We start from the raw sequence: 23,310 nt of genomic DNA on the forward strand, positions 1-23,310 counted from the left end.
CGTCACTCGATGCTAATGAGCGGATAATGAGCGGAATGTTGAACGTTTTTTGGATACCGCGGGCGCAATTTTTGTCTGGCCGAAACGTAAATATGCTTAGGACGGTTCTGGAATCGTCAGCTTTCTTTCGACGTAACGCACGTGTAGGTACGCTCTATAACTTGAGAGTTAATTCAAGACAGACAGACAGACAGAAAGACAGACGGAATGACAGACAGAAGTATCTTTTTATATATATAGATGACCGAGCCTCCACAGCTCTCTGGGGCAGAGAATTCCACAGATTTACAACCCTCTGAGAGATGAAATACCTCCTCATCTCAGTCTTAAATGGCCACCCCCTTATCCTGAGACTATGCTCCCTAGTTCTACACTCTCCAGCCAGGGGAAACAATCTCTCAGCATCTACTCTGTCAATCCCCCTCAAAATCCTATTGCCTAGAAATTCACGGGGCGTCAGTCTCGCCAGGGCGCCGGAAGTACCGCCCCGGAAGAAGTCGCGAGCGCCCGCCGGAAATTCAGGTTCAGTGCCCCAAACAGAAGCACGGCGCTACTCGAGGCACCCCGCATCCCTCTTGGGGCGCTGCAACTGAAAATCGCAGCGCAACGTGCCGCAGCACCACGGCGCGCTGCAGTACTGCAGGCCTTCCTCCCCTTCTTAAAGGGGAGGGGCCTGCTGCAGCGCGATCGGTGATCGCGAGTGCCAGCAAAAGAGCCCGGCACTGAGGAGAAGTGCCGGGCTCTTGGGACACAGCCAGCACAACGCGAGGGGGGGGGGCGCTCAGGAGGCCGGGAACGGCGGCGCGAAGAGGTGCTGGCAGGCGGCCAGCAAAAAAATGGCCGCCCCGCACCTCAGCGCCTCTACCGCCGCAGGTAGGCCCCCCTGAACCGGTCGCAAATTGCGACCAGCGTTAAAGCAGGGGGCGCTACCAAATTTGGCGATCGGGGCGGTAGCGGAGTGCTGCGCACACCGATGACGTCATCGGTGGCGGTGCAGCGCTAACGGCTAGCGCCGCCATTAGCGCCCTGCTAAATTTAGCGGGAGGCGTGGCCAGTGGCGCAAAACCCACTAAGTGCCCTCTTTGGGCGCTAATTGGTGGCGCAGCCCACTGAATTTCTAGGCCTATATGTTTTACTGAGATCGCCTCACATTCTTCTAAACTCCAGCGAGTATAGGCCCAATCTACTCAATCTCTCCTCATACGACAATCCTCTCATCCCAGGAATCAATCCAGTGAACCTTTGTTGCACCGCCTCCAAGGCAAGTACATCCTTCCTTAAATAAGGAGACCAAAACTGTGCATGGTGTGGTCTCACCAGAGCCCTGTACAATTGTAGCAAGACTTCCTTACTCTTGTACTCCAACCCTCTAGCAATAAGGCCAACATGTCATTTACCTTCCTAATTGCTTGCTGTACCTGCATGCTAGCCCTCTGTGTTTCTTGTAGTAGGACACCCAAATCTCCCAGAACACCAACATTTAGTAGTTTCGCACCATTTAAAAAATATTCTGTTTTTCTATTCTTCCTCCCAAAGTGAATAACCTCACATTTCCCCACATTATACTCCATCTGCCACCTTATTGCCCACTCACTTAAACTGTCTATATCCCTTTGCAGGTTCTTTGCATCTTCCTCACAGCGAATTTTTCCACCGTCAGCAAACTTGGATACATTGCACTCGGCCCCTTCATCTAAGTTAATAATTCAGATTGTAAATCGCTGAGGCCCAAGCACTGATCCTTGCGGCACCCCACTAATCACAGCCTGCCAATCTGAAAATGACCCGTTTATCCCTACTCTCTGTTTTCTGTCAGTTAACCAATCCTTTATTCGTGCTAATACCTTACCCCCAACCCCATGTGCCCTTATCTTGCTTAATAATCTTTTATGTGGCACCTCATCAAATACCTTTTGGAAATCCAAATATACTGCAGGTTCCCCTTTATCTACCCTGCTAGTTACATCCTCAAAAAACTCTAATACATTTGTCAAACATGATTTACCTTTCATAAAACCATGCTGACTCTGCCTAATTATATTCTAAAGTACAGGTTGAGCGTCCAAAATCCGGAGTTCCGGAATCCGGGGCGAATGGTGGCAGAGTCGTCCGGAATCCGTAAAATGTTCCGGAATCTGGACACCCTGTCAAACCGTTTCCGCCGCCAGCTGGGTGATGTCCAAAAACTGGAAATATCGCAACCTGGGCCCAGGCATTTCTGGACTCAGAACATGTTTCTGATGTCCGAAGTCCGGAAACGCCCGAGCCCAGGTTGCGACATTTCCGGACTCCGGACATCAGAAACACGTTCCAAAGTCCGGATAAACACAAAAACCGGCTCGGCTTCGGTCGCGAGGTTGCCGGATTCAGGATGCTTAACCTGTACCCTGTTACCACTTCCTTAATAATGGATTCCAGCATTTTCCCAACGACTGATGTCAGGCTAACTGGCCTGTAGTTACCGGTTTTCTCTCTCCCTCCTTTCTTGAATAACGGGGTTACATTTGATACCTTCTAATACGCTGGGACATTTCCTGAATCTAGGGAATTTTGGAAGATCACAACCAATGTATCCACTATTTCTGCCGCCATCTCTTTTAGAACCCTAGGATGTGGGCCATCAGGTCCAGGGGATTTGTCGGTTTTTAGTCCCATTAGTTTCCCAAGTACTTTTTCTCTTCTGATATTAATTACTTTAAGTTTCTCACTCTCATTAGCCCCTTGGTTCCCCACTATTTTTGGTATACTTTTTGTGTCTTCTACTGTGAAGATAGATACAAAATATTTGTTTAAAGCCTCTGCCATTTCCTTGTTCCCCAATATAATTTCTCCTGTCTTAGCCGCTAAGGGACCAACGCTTGCTTTTGCAACTCTCATTCTATTTTCTTCATTTTTATCAATTTTTTGGTCATCTTTTGCTATTTTCTAAAGTTTTCCCAATTCTCAGGCTTACTACTATTCTTTGCAACATTATAAGCCTCTTCTTTAATCTAATACTATCCTTAACTTCTTTAGTTAGCCATGGATGGATCACTTTTCCCATGGAGTTTTTATTTCTCAGTGGAATGTATATTTGTTGAGAATTTTGGAATATTTCTTTAAATGATTGCCACTGCTTATCTACTGTCATACCTTTTAATCTAATTTCCCAATCTACCTTCGCCAACTCGCCCCTCATACCTACGTAATTGTTTAAGTTTAAGACTCTCGTGTCGGACTTAAGAATGTCACGTTCAAACTCAATGTGAAATTCTATCATATTATGATCACTCTTTCCTAGAGGATCCTTTACTATAAGTTTACTAATTAATCCTGTCTCACTACACAAAACAAGATCTAAGATGGTGTGGAGATGCCGGTGTTGGACTGGGGTGGACAAATGTAAGAAGTCACACAACACCAGGTTATAGTCCAACAGTTTTATTTGAAATCACAAGCTTTCGGAGCGCTGCTCCTTCGTCAGGTGAAGTGGAGAGATGCATAAAGACACAGCTTATATAGTCAGAGAATAATGTCAGATGATTACAGGTAATCTTTCTAACTGCCATTTATCACACCTCGGCATAGAGATAATCACAGCAATCAAAGGTGTGAATGGTGTCCAAACAGGTTAGTCAGGAAAACATTACATCAAAGAACAATGAGGTGGGGTCACAATGGGTCAAATGTTGCAGATGCTGGGGTCTGTATGAAAAACAAAAAAAGACAAAAAAAACTTTTTTTGCTGGAAATCACAGCAGGTCCGGCCGCATCTGTGTAGAGAGAACAAGCCAACGACGACTCGAGTCTGGATGACCCTACGTCAGGTGGGGTTACATGTAGTGTGACATGAACCCAAGATCCCGGTTGAGGCCGTCCTCATGAGTGCGGAACTTGGCTATCAGTTTCTGCTCTACGATTTTGCGTTGTGTGTCTCGAAGGCCACCTTGGAGAATGCTTACCCGAAGGTCGGAGGCTGAATGTCCTTGACTGCTGAAGTGTTCCCCGACTGGGAGGGAACACTCCTGCCTGGCGATTGTTGCGCGGTGTCCGCTCAGACGAGGAGGAACGCGATGGACACCTACAGACGCTGAAAGACGCCGTCGTAAGAACGGGATATGACGCGCGGCTCGTCGATTGACAGTTCCGACGGGCCACAGCAAAAAATTGCATAGACCTCCTCAGAAGACAAACACGGGACACAACCAACAGAGTACCCTTCGTCGTCCAGTACTTCCCCGGAGCGGAGAAATGACGCCATGTTCTTCGCAGCCTTCAACATGTCATCGATGACGCCGAACACCTCGCTAAGGCCATCCCCACGCCGCCACTACTCACCTTCAAACAGCCGCCTAACCTCAAACAGACCATCGTTCGCAGCAAATTACCCAGCTTTCAGGAGAACAGCGACCACGACACCACACAACCCTTCCACGGCAACCTCTGCAAGACATGCCAGATCATCAACACAGATACCATCGTCACACGTGAGGACACCACCCACCAGGTACATGGTACATACTCATGTGACTCGGCCAACGTTGTCTACCTCATACGTTGCAGGAAAGGATGCCCCGGAGCATGGTACATCGGCGAGACCATGCAGACACTGCAACAACGGATGAACGGACACCGCGCAACAATCGCCAGGCAGGAGTGTTCCCTCCCAGTCGGGGAACACTTCAGCAGTCAAGGACATTCAGCCTCCGATCTTTGGGTAAGCATTCTCCAAGGCGGTCTTCGAGACACACAACGCAAAATCGTAGAGCAGAAACTGATAGCCAAGTTCCGCACTCATGAGGACGGCCTCAACCGGGATCTTGGGTTCATGTCACGCTACATGTAACCCCACCTGATGTAGGGTCATCCAGACTCGAGTCGTCGTTGGCTTGTTCTCTCTACACAGGTGCGGTCGGACCTGCTGTGATTTCCAGCAAAAAAAAAAGTTTTTTGTCTGTTTTTTTGTTTTTCATACAGACCCCAGCATCTGCAGCATTTGACCCATTGTGACCCTACCTCATTGTTCTTTGATGTAATGTTTTCCTGACTAACCTGTTTGGACACCATTCGCACCTTTGATTGCTGTGATTATCTCTCTGCCGAGGTGTGATAAATGGCAGTTAGAAAGATTACCTGTAATCATCTGGCATTATTCTCTGACTATATAAGCTGTGTCTTTATGCATCTCTCCACTTCACCTGATGAAGGAACAGCGCTCCGAAAGCTTGTGATTTCAAATAAAACTGTTGGACTATAACCTGGTGTTGTGTGACTTCTTACAAAGATCTAAAACAGCCTGTTCCCTGTTTGGTTCCATGACATATTGTTCTAGGGAACTGTCTCGAATACATTCCATGAACTCGTCCTCCAGACTACCCTTGCCAATTTGATATGCCCAATCTATATGCAGATTAAAGTCCCCCATGATTATTGTATTACCTTTGTTACAAGCTCCTATTATTTCTTGATTGATACTCTGTGTAATGGTATAGCTACTGTTAGGGAGCCTATAAACTACTCCCACCACTGTTTTCTGCCCTTTGTTATTTCTTATCTCCACCCATACTGATTCTACGTCCTGATCTTTTGAGCAGAGATCCTTTTTCACTACTGTCCTTATGTCATCCTTAATTATCAGGGCTACTCCACCCTGACTCCTGTTCCAGTCTGCCTGTCTTTTCGATAAGTCAAGTACCCTGGAATATTTAGTTCCCAACCCTGGTCATCTTGCCAGCACGTCTCTGCAATGGCTATTAGATCATACCCATTTATCACTATTTGTGCCACTAATTCATCTACCTTGTTAGGAATGCTTTGTGCATTCAGGTAAAGAGCCTTTCATTTTAACCTTTTTTCATTATTCCCTGCTTTCATCTTATTCGCTGATGCACGATTACATTTAAACTCTCTGTCCCTTCCTGTCATACACTGTTTATCTTTATCCAAATAGCTGCAATGTTCCATTACCTTGACTTTTCTCTTTAGATTTCTAAATTTCCCCTCACCTGACCCCTCCCCCCACCCCCCCCACCTTCTTCGTTTAAAGCCCTATCTACAGCCCAAGTTATTCGATTTGCTAGGACACTGGTCCCAGCCTGGTTTAAGTGGAGACTGTCCCAACGGAACAGCTCCCTCTTTCCCCAGTACTGGTGCCAGTGCCCCATGAATCAAAACCCCTTCCTCCCACACCACTCTTTGAGCCATGCATTTAACTTTCCGATCCGATTGCCCCAATGCCAATTTGCACGTGGCTCAGGTAACAATCCAGAGATAATTATCCTTGAGGTTCTGCTTTTTAATTTGGACTCTAGCTCCTCAAACTCTCTCAGCAGAACCTCATTCCTAGTTCCACCTATATCGTTAGTTCCAACGTGGACCACGACAACTGGATCCTACCCCGTCCACTCTAAATTCTTCTCCAGCCGCGAGGAGATATCCTTAACCCTGGCAGGCAACACAGCCTTCGGAACTCCCGATCGCGGCTGCAGAGAACAGTATCTATCCCCCGACTATACTGTCCCCTACCACTACAATATTCCTTTTCACTCCCCCCACTTGAATGGCCTCCTGTACCACGGTGCCGTGGTCAGTTTGCTCATCCATCCTGCAGACTTTGTCCTCATCCACACAGGCAGCAAGACCCTCATACCAGTTGGATAAGGGCAAAGGCCAAGGCTCCTCCACCACTACACCTGGGGTCCCCTTACCTGCCTGAGCTCCAGTCACACCCTCCTGTCCTTGACCACTAACCAGACCTGTACTACTACCTAACCTAAGGGGTGTGACTGCCTCCTGGATCAAAGTGTCCAGATAACTCTCCCCCTCGCTGATGCCCCGCAATGTCTGCACCTCGAGTTGCAGACATTTACTGCAGACACGGTCGTCCTGGATCGCAATGCTTTCCACAAACTTCCACATGCTGCAGTTGTGGCACACCACCTACACTGCCATCCCTTGTTTTAATTATTTAGTTAATTCAAGTTTATGTATTTAATTAACTTAGCTTACAGTTTAGTTTTTAACTAATTACCAGATCTAGTTTAAGTTCTAGGTAGATGAAATTAAATATTCACCTGTAACACAAAGCTCTCCAAGTATTGGAGGCAAAAAGCAGCACCTCCTTTCCCCTCTGCTCCAAATTTCCACGTTTCAACACTCCATTTAAGTGCACTCCATTTAAGACACTCTGTGCTGACCACTCACTTATCATGCTCTCCCCTGCTGTCCATGTACTTAATGTATGCCTCTTTCCTTACCCTTAATTTTTCCCTCATGTCTTTATTCATCCATGGTGTCCCATTAGTATGTAGCTTGTTTTTTTTTTTAAGCGGAATATATTTTTTCTGGACTCTGTTGAACACCATTTTAAATGTTTCCCATTGATGTTTGACATCATTGTTTGCCAATATTGTTGCCCATTTTATTTTTCCTAAGTTCTATTTTCAGCCCCTCAAATTCAGCTTTTCTCCAATCTATTACCTTGGTCTTCGTCATACTTATGTCCTTCTCAATTATTATCTTAAAACGTATTATATTATGGTCACTATTGCCTAGATGGTCCCCAACATTTACTTCTCTTATCTGTTCTGATTAATTTCCCATTACTACATTCAATAGTGAATCCTCCCTTGTTGGGCTTTTTACGTATTGGGTTAGAAAGGAGTCCTGTACACATGGGTTTTTTTTAAATTCGCTTATGGGATCTGGGCGTCGCTGGCAAGGCCAGCATTTATTGCCAATCCCTAATTGCCCTTGAGAAGGTGGTGGTGAGCCGCCTTCTTCAACCGCTGCAGTCCGTGTGGTGAAGGTACTCCCACAGTGCTGTTAGGTAGGGAGTTCCAGGATTTTGACCCATAAGAACATAAGAAATAGGAGCAGGAGTAGGCCAATCGGCCCCTCAAGCCTGCTCCGCCATTCAATAAGATCATGGCTGATCTGATCCTAACCGCCAATCCACTATCACAGAACCATCTCCTGAATCAAACAGAATTAGACACACGAAATAGGAGCAGGATCAGGCTACACGGCCCCTGGGCCCGCTCCGCTACCCACAGGGCCATGACCGATCCGAACCTAGACTCATGTCCAAATTCCTGCCCACTCCCCATAACCCTTAATTCCCTTTACTTCTAGGAAACTGTCTATTTCTGTTTTAAATTTATGTAATGATGTAGCTTCTACAGCTTTTTGGGGCAGCATATTCCATGGACCTACCACCCTCTGAGTGAAGTAGTTCCTCCTCATCTCAGTTTTGAAAGAGCAGCCCCTTATTCTAAGACTATGCCCCCTAGTTCTAGTTTCACCCATCATCGGGAACATCCTCCCCGCATCCACCCGATCCAACCCCTTCACAATCTTATATGTTTCAATAAGATCGCCTCTCATTCTTCTGAACTCCAATGAGTAGAGTCCCAATCTACTCAACCTCTCCTCATATGTCCATCCCCTCATCCCCGGGATTAACCGAGTGAACCTTCTTTGTACTGACTCGAGAGCAAGTATGTCCTTTCTTAAGTATGGACACCAAAACTGTACGCAGTATTCCAGGTGCGGTCTCACCAATACCTTGTACAACTGAAGCAATACCTCCCTATTTTTATATTCTATCCCCCTAGCAATGAAAGCCAACATTCCATTGGCCTTCTTAATCACTTGCTGCACCTGCATACTACCCTTTTGAGTTTCGTGCACCAGGACCCCCAGATCCCTTTGTACTTCAGTACTTTCCAGTTTCTTGCCATTAAGATAATAATTTGCTCTACGATTTTTCCTGTCAAAGTGCATAACCTCACACTTTCCAGTATTGTATTCCATCTGCCAAATCTCTGCCCACTTACTTAGCCTGTCTATGTCCCTTTGCAGGTTTTTTATGTCCTCCTCACTCACTACTTTCCCTCCCATCTTAGTATCATCTGCAAACTCTGATATGTTACACTCGGTCCCCTCCTCCAAATCGTTAATATAGATTGTAAAGAGTTGTGGACCCAGCACTGACCCCTGCGGAACACCACTAGTTACTGATTGCCAGTCTGAGAATGAACCATTTATCCCAACTCTCTGCCTTCTGTTAGATAGCCAATCCTCTATCCATGCCAGAATATTACCCCCAATCCCGTGATTTTTTATCTTAAGCAATAATCTTTTGTGTGGCACCTTGTCAAATGCCTTTTGGGAGTCTAAATACACTATGTCCACTGGTTCCCCTTTATCCACCCTATATGTTACTTCCTCAAAGAACTCCAGCAAATTTGTCAAACATGACTTCCCCTTCATAAAACCATGCTGACTTTGTCCTATTAAATTATGATTATCCAAATGTCCTGTTACTGTCTCCTTAATAATGGACTCCAAAATTTTACCTACCACAGATGTTAGGCTAACCGGTCTATAGTTTCCAGCCTTCTGTCTACTGTCCTTTTTAAATAAGGGTGTTACATAAGCAGTTTTCCAGTCTGCCGGGACCTTTGCCGAGTCCAGGGAGTTTTGGAAAATTATTACCAATGCATCCACAATCCCAGCGACGATGAAGGATCGGCGATATACTTCTAAGTCAGGATGGTGTGTGACTTGGAGGGGAACGTGGAGGTGGTGGTGTTCCCATGCGCCTGCTGTCCTTGTCCTTCTAGGTGAAAGAGATCGTGGGTTTGGGAGGTGCTGCCGAAGAAGCCTTGGCGAGTTGCTGCAGTGCATGTTGTAGATGGTACACACTGCAGCCACAGTACGCCAGTGGTGGAGGGAATGAATGTTTAAGGTGGTGGATGGGGTGCCAATCAAGGGGGCTGCTTTGTCCTGGATGGTGTCGAGCTTCTCGAGTGTTGTTGCAGCTGCACTCATCCAGGCAAGTGGAGAGTATTCCATCACACTCCTTACTTGTGCCTTGTAGATGGTGGAAAGGCTTTGGGGAGTCAGGAGGTGAGACACTCGCCGCAGAATACCTAGCCTCTGACCTGCTCTTGTTGCCACAGTATTTATGTGGCTTGTCCAGTTAAGTTTCTGGTTAATGGTGACCCCCGGGATGTTGATGATGGGGGATTTGGCAATGGTAATGCCGTTGAATGTCAAGGGGAAGTGGTTAGACTCTCACTTGTTGGTGATAGTCATTGCCTGGCACTTGTGTGCCGCGAATGTTACCTGCCACTTATCAGCCCAAGCCTGAACGTCGTCCAGGTCTTGTTGCATGCAGGCATGGACGGCTTCATTATCTGAGGAGTTGTGAATAGTGCTGAACACTGTGTAGTCATCAGCGAACATTCCCATTTGTGACCTTATGTTGGAGGGAAGGTCATTGATGAAGCAGCTGAAGATGGTTGGGCCTAGGACGCTGCCCTGAGGAACTCCTGCAGCGATGTCCTGGGGCTGTGATGATTGATCTTCAATCACCACAACCATCTTCCTTTGTGCTAGGTATGACTCCAGCCAGTGGAGAGTTTACCCCCCGATTCTTATTGACTTCAGTTTTACTAGGGCTCCTTGATGCCACACTCGGTCAAATGCTGCCTTGATGTCAAGGGCAGTCACTCTCACCTCACCTCTGGAATTCAGCTCCTTTGTCCATGTTTGGATCAAGGCTGTAATGAAGTCGGGAGCCCAGTGGTCTTGGCGGAACCCAAACTGGGCATCAGTGAGCAGGTTATTGGTGAGTAAGTGCCGCTTGATAGCACTGTCGATGACACCTTCCATCACTTTTGTGGTGTATGTGCCTTTAAGAGCCCCTGTGTACTGTCGTGCCGGTAGTGGCCACTCGGGCTATATAAGCCTGTATAGTGTCTTGTATCTTTTAGTTCACCTCCAGACTTTGTTCAGTAAACACCTGTTAAACCAACTCCTGCATTCCGTGTCTCCATTAACACACGGATACAACAGTGGCGACGAATTGGAAATGGACTTACCTGCAATTCGGCAGCACCTCAAGGAGATCGATTCCTCAAACGTAGGTCGAAGAAAAAAAAAAAGAAAAACTGTGGTTTCACCAGCTAGCCGGGCTGGTGGCAGGTACTGCAATAATCCTTCCTGGGCGGCGGGCTGGGGCTCGATCGGCGGGCTCTGCAGCGGGGCCAAGCAGCGAAGGCGGAGGCAAACAGAGACGGAGGGTGGAGCACTCGGGAGACGGCCGGCGCTGCAAAGCAGGTTGGCGTTCGGACCAAGCAGAGGGAGGGAGAAGTCCTAGAGAGTCCGGTGGGAACGAGTCTCCAACTATTAAAAATAGCTGTATAAATAAAAACCGCGGAGAACAGCGTTGTCAGCAGTGGCAGCGGCGGGAAAGCGCGGGAGGTGCCATTTTTTCTCGGCAGGGAAGAAAGGAAAGCGCGGGAGGCGCCATTTTTTTTTCAGGATGCCTAAGACTGGCAATATTACTGCTTTCGATAGTGATGTAGAGGATTGGACCACATATGTGGAAAGAGTGGAGGTATATTGCACAGCGAATGAAATAGAGGATGATAAAAAGGCATCGGTACTTCTAAATCTAATGGGCGCAAGGACATACGGCTGTTACGAAACTTAATCACTCCAGCCAAACCGATGGACAAGAATTTTAAGGAGATTGTTGATACCCTACAGGAGCACGTAAACCCAACACCGTTGCTGATAGCGGAACGATTCAAATTCTTCAGAAGGAATCAGCACAAGAATGAAAGTAACGCTGATTACCTCACCGAATTAAGGAAACTGTCAAAGCACTGCCAATTCGGGGCAGGACTGGCAGATTCTCTTCGAGACAAATTCGTCTGCGGTCTCCTAAGTGAAGGAACACAGAAAAGGCTGCTTTCTGAGAAAGATTTAACACTGGACAAGGCTTTCAGTGTGGCTGTATCATACGAAGCAGCAGCAAGAGGAGCTGCAGAGATACAGCAAAAGCCACAGGACTTCGGCACCCATGAAATGACATAGGGTTTCGAAAGATGTTATTGCTGCGGCAGATCCACCCATGACCAGAGGGACTGCTGGTTCAAGGACAAAGCATGCAGGCAATGCGGAAAGATGAGACACATTGCACGTGTATGCCAATCTGGAAACAAAAAATCCACTGACAGAAAAAAAATCAATAAAGAACAGCACAAAAAGGTACAAATGATGACGGACAGTAGCTCCGAAGACCAGAAGAGCGATAGCGACTCCGGAAACAAGAGACTAAGCTGTCTCAAATTACATAACGTAATTGCCAAAGAAGATTACCAGACCATTTGGGTTACCCTCACGATAGCGGGGTCCCCAGTTAAAATGGAGCTAGATACAGGATCAGCTCTGACCGTCATAAGTCGATGGGATTACGAGCGGCTATTTCCGCATATACCTTTGAAAGACACATCCATTATCTTGAAAACATATACGGGGCAGAAAGTATACCCCAGAGGGAAAATAAGGGTGCCTGTTGTATACAACAGCAAGGAAATACAGAAGTTGTATTTATACGTTCTGCAAGATGGTGGTCCACCGCTGTTGGGACGTGAATGGATCAGGAAGATACGTTTAGACTGGCACTCCATTCAGGCACTGACGGTGACCAGTAAGAAAAAAAATGATGACGTCATACCTGAACGATTAAAAGACATCTTGGCCAACGCCAAAGAAGTGTTTCAACAGCAACTAGGAACGTTGAAAGGCATCACCGCCTCAATAAAAGTGGAAAATGCGGCAATTCCCAAGTTTTTTAAGGCAAGGCCGGTGCCATACGCAATTCGTCCAGCAGTCGAGGCAGAGCTGGCGAATTTGGAAAAGGCAGGCGTGTTATCCAAGATAGATTGGAGCGAGTGGGCAACACCCATCGTCCCGGTCATGAAGAAAACGTTGAATAATGATAAATCTGAAGAACAGAGAAAAATTCGCATCTGTGGAGACTTCAAGGTGACTGTAAACCCGGTCCTTCACACGGTACAGTATCCTCTTCCGAGGATAGAAGATATTTTCGCCTCACTATCCAGAGGGAAACGTTTCACCAAAATTGACTTGGCACAGGCATATCTACAGATGGAGGTTGAGGAGGCCTCTAAAAAGTATCTCACGATAAACACACACAAAGGCCTGTACCAGTACAATCGACTGGTTTTTGGAGTAGCATCAGCTCCAGCTATCTGGCAAAGAGCTATGGAGCAAGTCCTGCAAGGGATTCCGAGGACTCAATGCTACCTAGACGACATCCTTGCAACAGGAGAAAACGACAACGAGCACCTTGCCAATTTGGAGCAGGTGCTCACTAGGCTGAGAGAACGGGGCCTACGAGCAAATCGCCCCAAGTGCGAATTTTTCCAGAAACAAATATCATATTGTGGCCATATAATTAACGAGGAAGGGTTGCATAAGTCACCTGAAAAAATTGAAGCGGTCATAAAAGCCCCAGCACCTGAAAATGTCTCACAATTAAGGTCGTTCCTGGGATTGATAAATTACTATCATAAATTTTTACCGAACTTATCAACTGTTCTGCACCCTCTTAACGAACTGCTGCAAACGGGAGTAATTTGGAAATGGAGCGAAGACTGTAAACGTGCCTTCCATAAATGCAAAGGCTTGATCACGTCCAAGGAAGTTTTGGCTCATTACAACCCATCACTACCAATCAGACTGGCGTGCGATGCATCCCCTTACGGCGTAGGAGTGGTATTATCGCATAGATTCCCTGATGGCTCGGAACGGCCGATAGCTTTTGCGTCACGCTCATTGAACTCAGCTGAGCGTAACTATGCCCAGATCGACAGGGAAGCACTCAGCCTGGTATGGGGAGTGAAGAAATTCAACCATTACCTACACGGACAAAAATTTACCTTGTTGACTGACCATCAACCCCTCGTCTCCATATTCAACCCTAAAAGGGCGTTCCCATTATGACAGCGCAAAGGCTACAGAGGTGGTCCCTTTTCCTAGGGGCACACCAATATGACATAGAATACAAAGGATCAAAACAGCATGGAAATGCTGACGGTTTATCGCGCCTACCATTGCCAACGGTAGAAGAGGCACCTACAGTGGACCCAGTGGAGATGTTCCACTCAACCATAGTGGAATGTCTACCAGTAACAAATTCTACCATTGAAAAGGAAACGAGAAATGACCCGACTCTCTCACGAGTCTACGATTTAACGGTGAAGGGATGGCCAGCACATGGCGAACCACTGTTGCCAGCATTCTCGCAAAGAAGAGAACAGCTGTCAGTGTGCCGAGGAACCTTGATGTGTGGATCCAGAGTGGTGATTCCACCCAAACTCCAGGATAAAGTGCTAAAGGAGCTTCACGAGGGGCATCTGGGTGGAGTGAAAATGAAGAACCTAGCCAGAGCGTTTGTATGGTGGCCAGGTATCGATGGAGACATCGAAGAAATGACCAAGGGCTGTCTAGGATGCCAGAAGGTCCAAAACGCCCCACCACAAGCCCCTCTACATCCATGGGAGTGGCCCTTATCTCCATGGCAAAGGGTACACATCGACTTTGCTGGTCCATTTATGGACTCAATGTTCTTAATCGCGGTTGATGCACACTCCAAGTGGCCGGAGGTAATAAAGATGTCCTCCACCACCATGGAAAAAACCATCACAGTATTAAGGACCATATTTGCCAGGAATGGGCTGCCTGAACAGATCTGTTCTGATAATGGACCGCAATTTGTGTCCGAAGAATTCAGGAAGTTCTTAAAAAACAATGGGGTTAAGCACGACACGTCCGCCCCATCCCATCCCGCCACCAATGGATTGGCTGAAAGGTTTGTCCAGACCTTCAAGAAGGCCATAAAGGCCATGGGTAATGAAGACATAAATCTACAGCATAAGGTAGATAACTTCTTGTTTGCATACAGGAATGCAACACATGTGGTTACAAACCAAACTCCCGCCATGATGTTTTTCAATAGAAGACTAAGATGCCGGCTGGATTTGATCAAGCCAAACATCAGAAGGGACGTAGAGAACCGGCAATTTCAAGGCATGAATGAAAGGCCAACTCGAACCTTCCAGATAGGTCAACAAGTTTTGGCCCGGGACTACCGTACCGAGAAATGGCATCCTGGAACTATTTGCACACGACTAGGACCGCTGATGTATACCATGGACATTGGAGAAAGCATAATAAGGCGCCATTCTGACCAGATCATAGAGTCATCCGAAAAGGGACAACCTATACCACAACTCTATACGCCTAATGAAGAAGCAGAGATACCCATAGTATCTATCTCCGATCCAGTGATACTGGAACCAGATGAACCCGACACTGGCATTCAAGCCGAATCGACCTTGCCAAAAGAACCTACTACACCACCGAAAACGACGACACCACCGAGGCGTTATCCGGACCGAGTCAGGAAGCCTCCAGAGAGACTGACTTATAATTGATTAACTGCAGCAAATGTGTAGATTATTGTTCTTGTAAACATGTTTATTAATGATTACTTAAAATGTTATGTACTGGTTGTCTAAAAGGGGAGGAATTGTGGTGTATGTGCCTTTAAGAGCCCCTGTGTACTGTAGTGCCGGTAGTGGCCACTCGGGCTATATAAGCCTGTATAGTGTCTTGTATCTTGTATCTTTTAGTTCACCTCCAGACTTTGTTCAGTAAACACTTGTCAAACCAACTCCTGCATTCCGTGTCTCCATTAACACACGGATACAACAACTTTGCTGATGATTGAGAGTAGACTGATGGGGCGGTAATTGGCCGGGTTGGATTTGTCCTGCTTTTTGTGGACAGGACATACCTGGGCAGTTTTCCACATTGTCGGATAGATGCCAGTGTTGTAGCTGTACTGGAACAGATTGGCTAGGGGCGCGGCTAGTTCTGGAGCACAAGTCTTCAGCACGATAGCCGGGATGTTGTCAGGGCCCAAAGCCTTTGCCGTATCCAGTGCGCTCAGCCATTTCTTGATATCACGTGGAGTGAATTGAATTGACTGAAGACTGGTTTCTGAGATGGCTTTTGTAGGAACTCCATTCCCGTATCCCCTTTACCTGCCTCTTCTAGCCAATTAATATTGGGGTAGTTGAAATTCCCCATGACTATTATTCTATAATTTTTACTCATTTCCCTAATTTGTTTGCATATTTCTTCCTCCACCTCCCTTCCACCATTAGATGGTCTGTAGACTACCCCTATTAGTGTGATTGAACAATAACAACAACAACTTGTATTTATATAGCATCGTTGACGTAGTAAAACGTCCCAAGGCACTTCACAGGAGTATTATAACACAAAGAATTTGATACTGAGCCACATAAGGAGAAATTAGGGCAGGTGACCAAAAGCTTGGTCAAAGAAGTAGGTTTTAAGGGGCGTCTTAAAGGAGGAAAGAGAGGTAGAGGGGCGGAGAGGCTTAGGCAGGGAATTCCAGAGCTTAGGGCCTAGGCAACAGAAGGCACGGCCGCCAATGGTTGAGCGATTATAATCAGGGATGCTCAAGAGGGCAGAATTAGAGGAGCGCAGATATCTCGGGGGAGGGGGGGCTAGTGGAAATTACAGTGATAGGGAGGGGCGAGGTCATGGAGGGGCTTGAAAACAAGGATGAGAATTTTGAAATCGAGGCGTTGCTTAACCGGGTGCCAATGTAGGTCAGCAAGCACAGGGGTGATGGGTGAAAGGGAACTGGTGCGAGTTAGGACATGAGCAGCCGATTTTTGGATGACCTCAAGTTTATGTAGGGTAGAACGTGGACGGCCAGCCAGGAGTGCGTTGGAATAGTCGTCTAGAGGTAACAAAGGCATGGATGAGGGTTTCAGCAGCGGATGGGATGAGGGTTTCAGCAGCGGATGAGCTGAGGCAAGGACGGAGACAGACAATGTTATGGAGGTGGAAATAGGCGGTCTTAGTTAAGCTGCGTTTGTGGTCGGATGCTCATTTCAGGATTAAATATGACACCAAGGTTGCGAACAGTGTGGTTCAGCCTCAGACAGATGTTAAGGAGCGGGATGGAGTCAGTGGCTAGGGAACGGAGTTTGTGGCGCGGACTGAAAACAATGGCTTTAGTCTTCCCAATATTTAATTGGAGAAGATTTCTGCTCATCCAGAACTGCAGTCTGACAATTGAGAGATCGTGGAGGGGTCGAGAAAAGTGGTGGTGAAGTAGAGCTGGGTGTTGTCAGCGTACATGTGGAAACTGACGCTGTGTTTTCGGATGATGGCACCAAGGGGCAGCATGTCGATGAGAAATAGGAAGGGGCCAAGAATAGATCCTTGGGGGACACCAGAGGTAACGATGTGGGAGCGGGAAGAGAAGCCATTGCAGGTGATTCTCTGGCTACGATTTGATAGATAAGAATGGTACCAGGCGAGTGCAGTCGCACCCAGCTGGATGACGGTGGAGAGGCGTTGGAGAAGGATGGAGTGGTCAACCATGTCAAACGTTGCAGACAAGTCAAGAAGGACAAGGAGGGATAGTTTACCTTTGTCACAGTCACAAAAGATGTCATTTGTGACTTTGATGAGAGTTGTTTCGGTACTATGGCAAGGGCCTTTATTATCTTTTATCTCTATCCGCATGATTCTATTTCTGTCTTGCTGATAGCTGCGTCACTTTTTTCTACTGCCATTATGTTATCCCTAATAACTGCAGCTACTCCAACTCCCTTTCCCCCCCCCCATCTTTTCTAAATATGTTATGTCCTGCAATGTTTAATTCTCTATCCTGATTTTTCTAAAGCCATGTCTCAGTAATCCCTACTATGTCTGCTTCCTCGCAACGTATTATTGCCTCCAGCTTCCCTGTTTTATTACGGATACTGTGTGCATTGCTGTACAGACAGTTTAACTCATTTTTAATAGGAGTTCCTCTCACTTTATTTTTAACCATCTTTTTACACTCCGTTCTATAACTCTATTTATTCCCTGGCCATCCCTTACTTTATTCTTTTCTATGCTCTCCTTTCATGTTTTGTTTATATTTAGGCTAGTTTCATTTTTTGTAGTGACCATAATATGATTGAATTTGATATTAGGTTTGAGAGAGAGAATCACAAACCAGGGCTTTACACTTAGGTAAGGCAAACTCCGAAGGGATGAGAAATAAATTGACCACAGTATACTAGGCTGAACTGTTAATTGGTAAACGTGCAAACTAGTAGGTAGTATTCAGAGAAGTATTTGGTATGATACAAAACCAGTACATACTCCTAAAAGGCAAAAGCTCCACTTATGTAGTTAGGCAACCATGGTCAACAAATTAGGTAACAGACAGTATCAGGCTAAAAGAAAAGGCATACACAAATGCAAGTAAATGTGGAAATCCAGCGGGCTGGGAGAGCTATAAAAAGCAACAAAGGGATACAAGGAAGGTAATAAGAGGTGCAAAAAGGGTAATGAAATAAAAACTAAGGATCTCAAACCTAACAGGAAATTTTTAATAAATTATATTAAGAGAAAGAGTGGTAAAGGGGAATGTGGGCCCATTAAAGACAGATGCAGGTGAGACTATAATATAAGAAAATGGCAGTTGTGTTAAATGAGTACTTTGTATCTGTTTTCGCAGTGGAGTAAGAGGACAAAATACCAGTGATACAAGGGAACCTAAAAGTAAGTCAAGTGAATTTAATAGAAGTTAAAAGAAGTGGTAATGGAAAAATAATGCGACTTATGATAGGCAAATTTGTAGGACCCGATTGTTTCTATCACAGGCTATTAAAAGAAATAGGAAATTGCAGATACATGAGTCATAATTTTCCAAATGTCTCCAGATTTGGGAATTGTGTCTTTGGATTGGAAAATTACAAATGTCACTCCACTATTTAAGAAGGGAGGGAGGGAGAAACCAGGTAACTACAGACCTGTCCATGTAACATCAATTGTGGGGAAGTTACTGGAATCTATCATCAGATATAAAGGGGAGACTTTTAACCCCAAAAAACAGGTGGGAAGTTAAAGTGTTAAAAATCTGAATCCCAAACCCAACCCACCTACTTCCGGTTTTAACGTACGCGGGATGGGGTCGGGCAGCCAACTCGCTCCCAGGAGGCGGGTCACCCATTTAAATGTTATAATGAAGCTGGCCTGCCTCAGAATTACATAGAATTACATAAAATATGCAGAAACAGGCCATTCGGCCCAACCAGTCTATGCCGACATTTATGCTCCACTCAAGCCTCCTCCCATCCATCCTCATATAACTCTCAGTATAACCCTCTATTCCCTTCACCCCCATTTTAAATTTAACAGTGGCTGGTTAGCTTTTGCAGGCCTCATGAAACCCGCCAGCTAATGGAAGATGAGGACTGCTGGATCCAGGAGACCTCCTGGATCCAGCGTCCCTACCTAACCAAACCCCGAGATCGGAGACTCCAGCCATGAGGCCTTCGATTCCCCCCACCCCCAGGACTCTGATTCCACACTTCCCCCCCACCTTCCTGGCCTCCATCCTCCACGATGATCTTCAGGCTGCCCCCCCCCCCCAATGTTTTCTGCCTCTGCTCCCATGCTCCTCTGGCCCCCCGGTATCATCTGCCTCCTCCCCAATGCTCCTCCAGCAACAACCCCCCTGCAATCTGCCTCCAGCCCCGATCATCCTTCAGCACCCCCGATCATCCTCTGCCCGCAGGTTGTGAGGAGGACACAAAGAGTCTGCAAAGGGATATAGATAGGTTAAGTGAGTAGGCAAAAATTTGGCAGATGGAGTATAATGTGGGAAAATGCGAGGTTATCCACTTTGGTAGAAAGAATAAAAAAGCAAATTATTATTTAAATGGAGAGATACTACAAAATGCTGCGGTACAGAGGGATCTGGGGGTCCTCGTACATGAAACACAAAAAGTTAGTATGCAGGTACAGCAAGTAATTAGGAAGGCAAATGGAATGTTGGCCCTTTTTTTGAACGACAAGGGAGTCAAGTGTTATGGAGGAGCGGGCAGGAAAATGGAGTTGAGGCCAAGATCAGATCAGCCGTGATCTTACTGAATGTCAGAGCAGGCTCGAGGGGCCAAATAGCCTACTCCTGCTCCTATTTCTTATGTTCTTATGTAGCACCGGGGCTCATTTCTAGAGTAATATAATTGAAAAGCAGAGAAGTTATGTTGAACTTCTATATAGGACCTTGCTTAGACCACTACTGCACACAGTTCTGGCCTCCATATTACAAAAAGGAAATAGAGGTACTGGAGAAGGTGCAAAAAAGATTTACAACAATGATACCAGAAGTGAGAGGTTTTAATTATCAAGAAAGACTGATCAGGTTGCTGCTCCATTCTCTAGAAATGAGAAGGCTGAGAAGTGACCTAATAGAGGTCTTTAAAATTATGAAGGGGTTCGATAGGGTAGACATAGAGGAGATGTTTCCACTTGTGGGGGTGTCCAAAACTATGGGTCATAAACATAAGATAGTCACAAATAAATCTAATAAAGAATTCAGGAGAAATTTCTTTACCCAGAAAGTGGTTAGAATGTGGCACTTTCTACCACATGGAATGGTTGAGGCGAATAGCATAAATGCATTTAAGGGGAAGTTACATAAGTACATGAGAGAGAAAGGAATAGAAGGTTATGCCGATAGGGTTAGATAAAGTAAAGTAGAGTGGGAGGAGGCCCGTGTCAAGTATAAACACCGGCATAGACCAGTTGGGCCAAATGGCCTGCTTCTGTGCTGTAAATTCTATGTATATCCAAGCTTACAGATGACACTAAGTTAGGAGGCACAGAAAGTTGTGTGGATGGGAGCAGGAAATTGCAAAGGGACAAAGACAGACTAAGTGAATGGACAAAACTTTGGCACATGGATGGTGGGATATGTGAAGTCATCCACTTTGGGTCGGAGAAAGACAAATCAGAACATTTTCTTAATGGTGAGAGACTAGGAGCTATGGAGGAGCAGAGGGATTCAGGTGTCCATGCATATAAATCATTAAAAGCCAGTGGACAGGTACAAAAAGTAATTAAAAAGGCTAATGGAATGTTAGCCTTTATCTCAAGGGACTTGACATTCAAAAGGTGAGAAAGTGATGCTTCAGTTGTACAAAGCCTTGGTTAGACCCCATCTGGAGTACTGCGCTCGGTTTTGGGCACCGATTCTCAGGAAGGATATAGTGGCCTTGGAAGGTGTACAGTGCCGATGCTCCAGAATTTTACTAGGACGTAAAGGGTTAAATTATGAGAGCAGGTTGCATAAACGAGGCTTGTATTCCCTGGAGTTTAGCAGGTTGAGGGGTGCTCTAATCGAGGTGTTTAAAATTATAAAAAGATTTAATTGGGCAGATACAGAGAAACTATTTGGTCTGGTGGGGAAATCCTAGAGTTTAGAAGAATGAGAGGGGATCTCATTGAAACATAAAATTCTAACAGGGCTAGACAGACTAGATGCAGGAAGGATGTTCCCGATGGTGGGGGAGTCCAGAACCAGGGGTCACAGTCTAAGGATAAGGGGTAAGCCATTTAGGACAGAGATGTGGAGGAATTTCTTCACCCAGAGAGTGGTGAATCTGTGGAATTCTCTACCACAGAAGGCAGTTGAGGCCAATTCATTAAATATATTCAAGAAGGAGTTAGATATATTTCTTAAGGCTAAAGGGATCAAGGGATATGGGGAGAAAGCAGGGACAGGGTACTGAATTTGGATGATCAGCCATGATCTTATTAAATGGTGGAACAGGCTCAAGGGGCCAAATGGCCTACTCCTGCTCCTATCTTCTATGTTTCTGTTTTTAAGAGGGTAGAATCTTAAAATTAGAGTTAGGCCAATTAGGAGTGAAATCAGGCAGCACTTTTTCCACACAAAGGGAAGTGGAAATCTGGAACACTCTCCCCCAAAAGGTTGTGGTTGCTGGGTGAATTGGAAATTTTCAAGACGGAGATTGATAGGTTTTTGTTAGGTATGGGTAATAAGGATTATGGATCAAAGGCGGATAAATGAAGTTCAGGTACAGATCAGCTATGGTCTAATTGAATGGCGCAACAGGCCTGAATGGCTGAATGGCCGACTCCTGTTGCTATGTTCCTATGAATGCTAAAAGCATTTTAAGTGCACTTACAGCTTGGCTTGCTCTGTAGGTAGCTGCAGTTTGGTAATGGAAGTTGCTCCTATGGGGAAAGGCATAACTGCTCCAGCTGGGTACAGTGTTGGGCCACTGTGAGGTAAAATCTGGACTAATTGTAGATTTGTTTCCAGCGAAAGACCGAATCTGTGGTGTTTGCTGCAAGTGTAAAACAAAGTGAGAAAAAAACATTAGCAGCTACTTCAAAAGTGCTGAGTAAGCCTAAAACAGAACATGACATTTTTAGGTAAACTAATCTGTATATTGGCAGTAAATACAATCAGATCTGACTTGCTGTGACATGTACTATCCCAACTTATTTTCAATTAGATACACTTTACTTCTAAAATCAAATAGAATCAGGTTTTGGAGTGGCTCTACACCTGCTACTGTACAAATAAGTTCCTATTTTTCTCTGAATCTTATCTTTGTAAATGTTAACATAATTTGTAAAATAATATAAAACCATTTATCATGCTATACTTTGTGATGTGATATCCTACTGGTAAATTATTCAAACATTTGGTGTTTTAATAATAAGACTATGAAACAATTATATAGCAATATTTAGATGAAATATAGAAAGAAAGAATGTTATGAACCTTGAACCAGAATACACAACTTATTTCCACTCACAAGGGTAATAGTCACGAGTTAGTTATCCAGCTCAAGTGTTCTACACAAAGGAATACTGTATATTATCCTCTTTGTACAAAAGACTGAATAACTTGGTGGGGGTGAAACTCCTCCTGTCAATAATTTTAGCAGAAAAGATAGCACGGCAATGAAACATAAAAGGGTAGAATTTCCAGGGGGAGCTTCCTAATCTATTATAACTTCTGCAGAAAATCAGTATAAACCCTGGAGAAATGGCTATTTTTGCCATTTCTCTGGGGTTTCTACTGATCTTCTGCCAAATTTATGGCAGGAGATTGGGAGAACCTCTGTGGAAAAGTATCTTGCATTGTGGCCACACCAACTTTTTAGCTACAATTAACAGCACAAATGTCCTCCCTTTGGTAACTTTAGGAAATAATGCTGTAAATCTTTGTAGTAGTAAAATAAAGACAAATAGGAATTGGCATAATTCATAGTTATCTTTATTTTACTACAAGGATTTACAATGTTATTTCTCTATGCCATAGTTCCTGTCTTATACAGTCACTCCACGAGGATCTGAGGCAGTTCTTAGTGAAATCAGGAATTCCTAAATACCACAAAACAAAAAAATAAATCACCATCAAAATAAATGCAGGTTTTTGACATCATTTCAGAGTTCATAAAATCATCTGAAACTCTCAGTTTATGACACTAATTGAAAAACTTGATTGTGCCACTGTATTTTAAATCTCTTCTACAGCAGTACATATCCCATTTAGATTGTATCATAACATAATTCCTTCCGAAG

The 23,310-nt window shown here is 45.2% G+C and overlaps 1 protein-coding gene across 7 annotated transcripts in view; it reads right to left on the bottom strand.

Annotated features, from left to right (window-relative positions):
* The window catches only part of LOC147120445 (RNA-binding motif, single-stranded-interacting protein 1-like), a 661,270-nt gene that overhangs the window by 486,944 nt on the left and 151,016 nt on the right, over positions 1-23,310 (bottom strand). For all 7 annotated transcript variants that reach the window (XM_085986392.1, XM_085986391.1, XM_085986393.1 and 4 more), the window contains one exon: positions 21,900-22,061. In XM_085986392.1, the coding sequence (XP_085842518.1) occupies positions 21,900-22,061 (162 nt within the window). The remainder of the gene's footprint in view (positions 1-21,899; positions 22,062-23,310) is intronic.

This window comes from Somniosus microcephalus, chromosome 4, assembly GCF_052327205.1.
Source record: "Somniosus microcephalus isolate GS21.2 chromosome 4, FLI_Smic_1.0, whole genome shotgun sequence".
Lineage (NCBI taxonomy): Eukaryota > Metazoa > Chordata > Chondrichthyes > Squaliformes > Somniosidae > Somniosus > Somniosus microcephalus.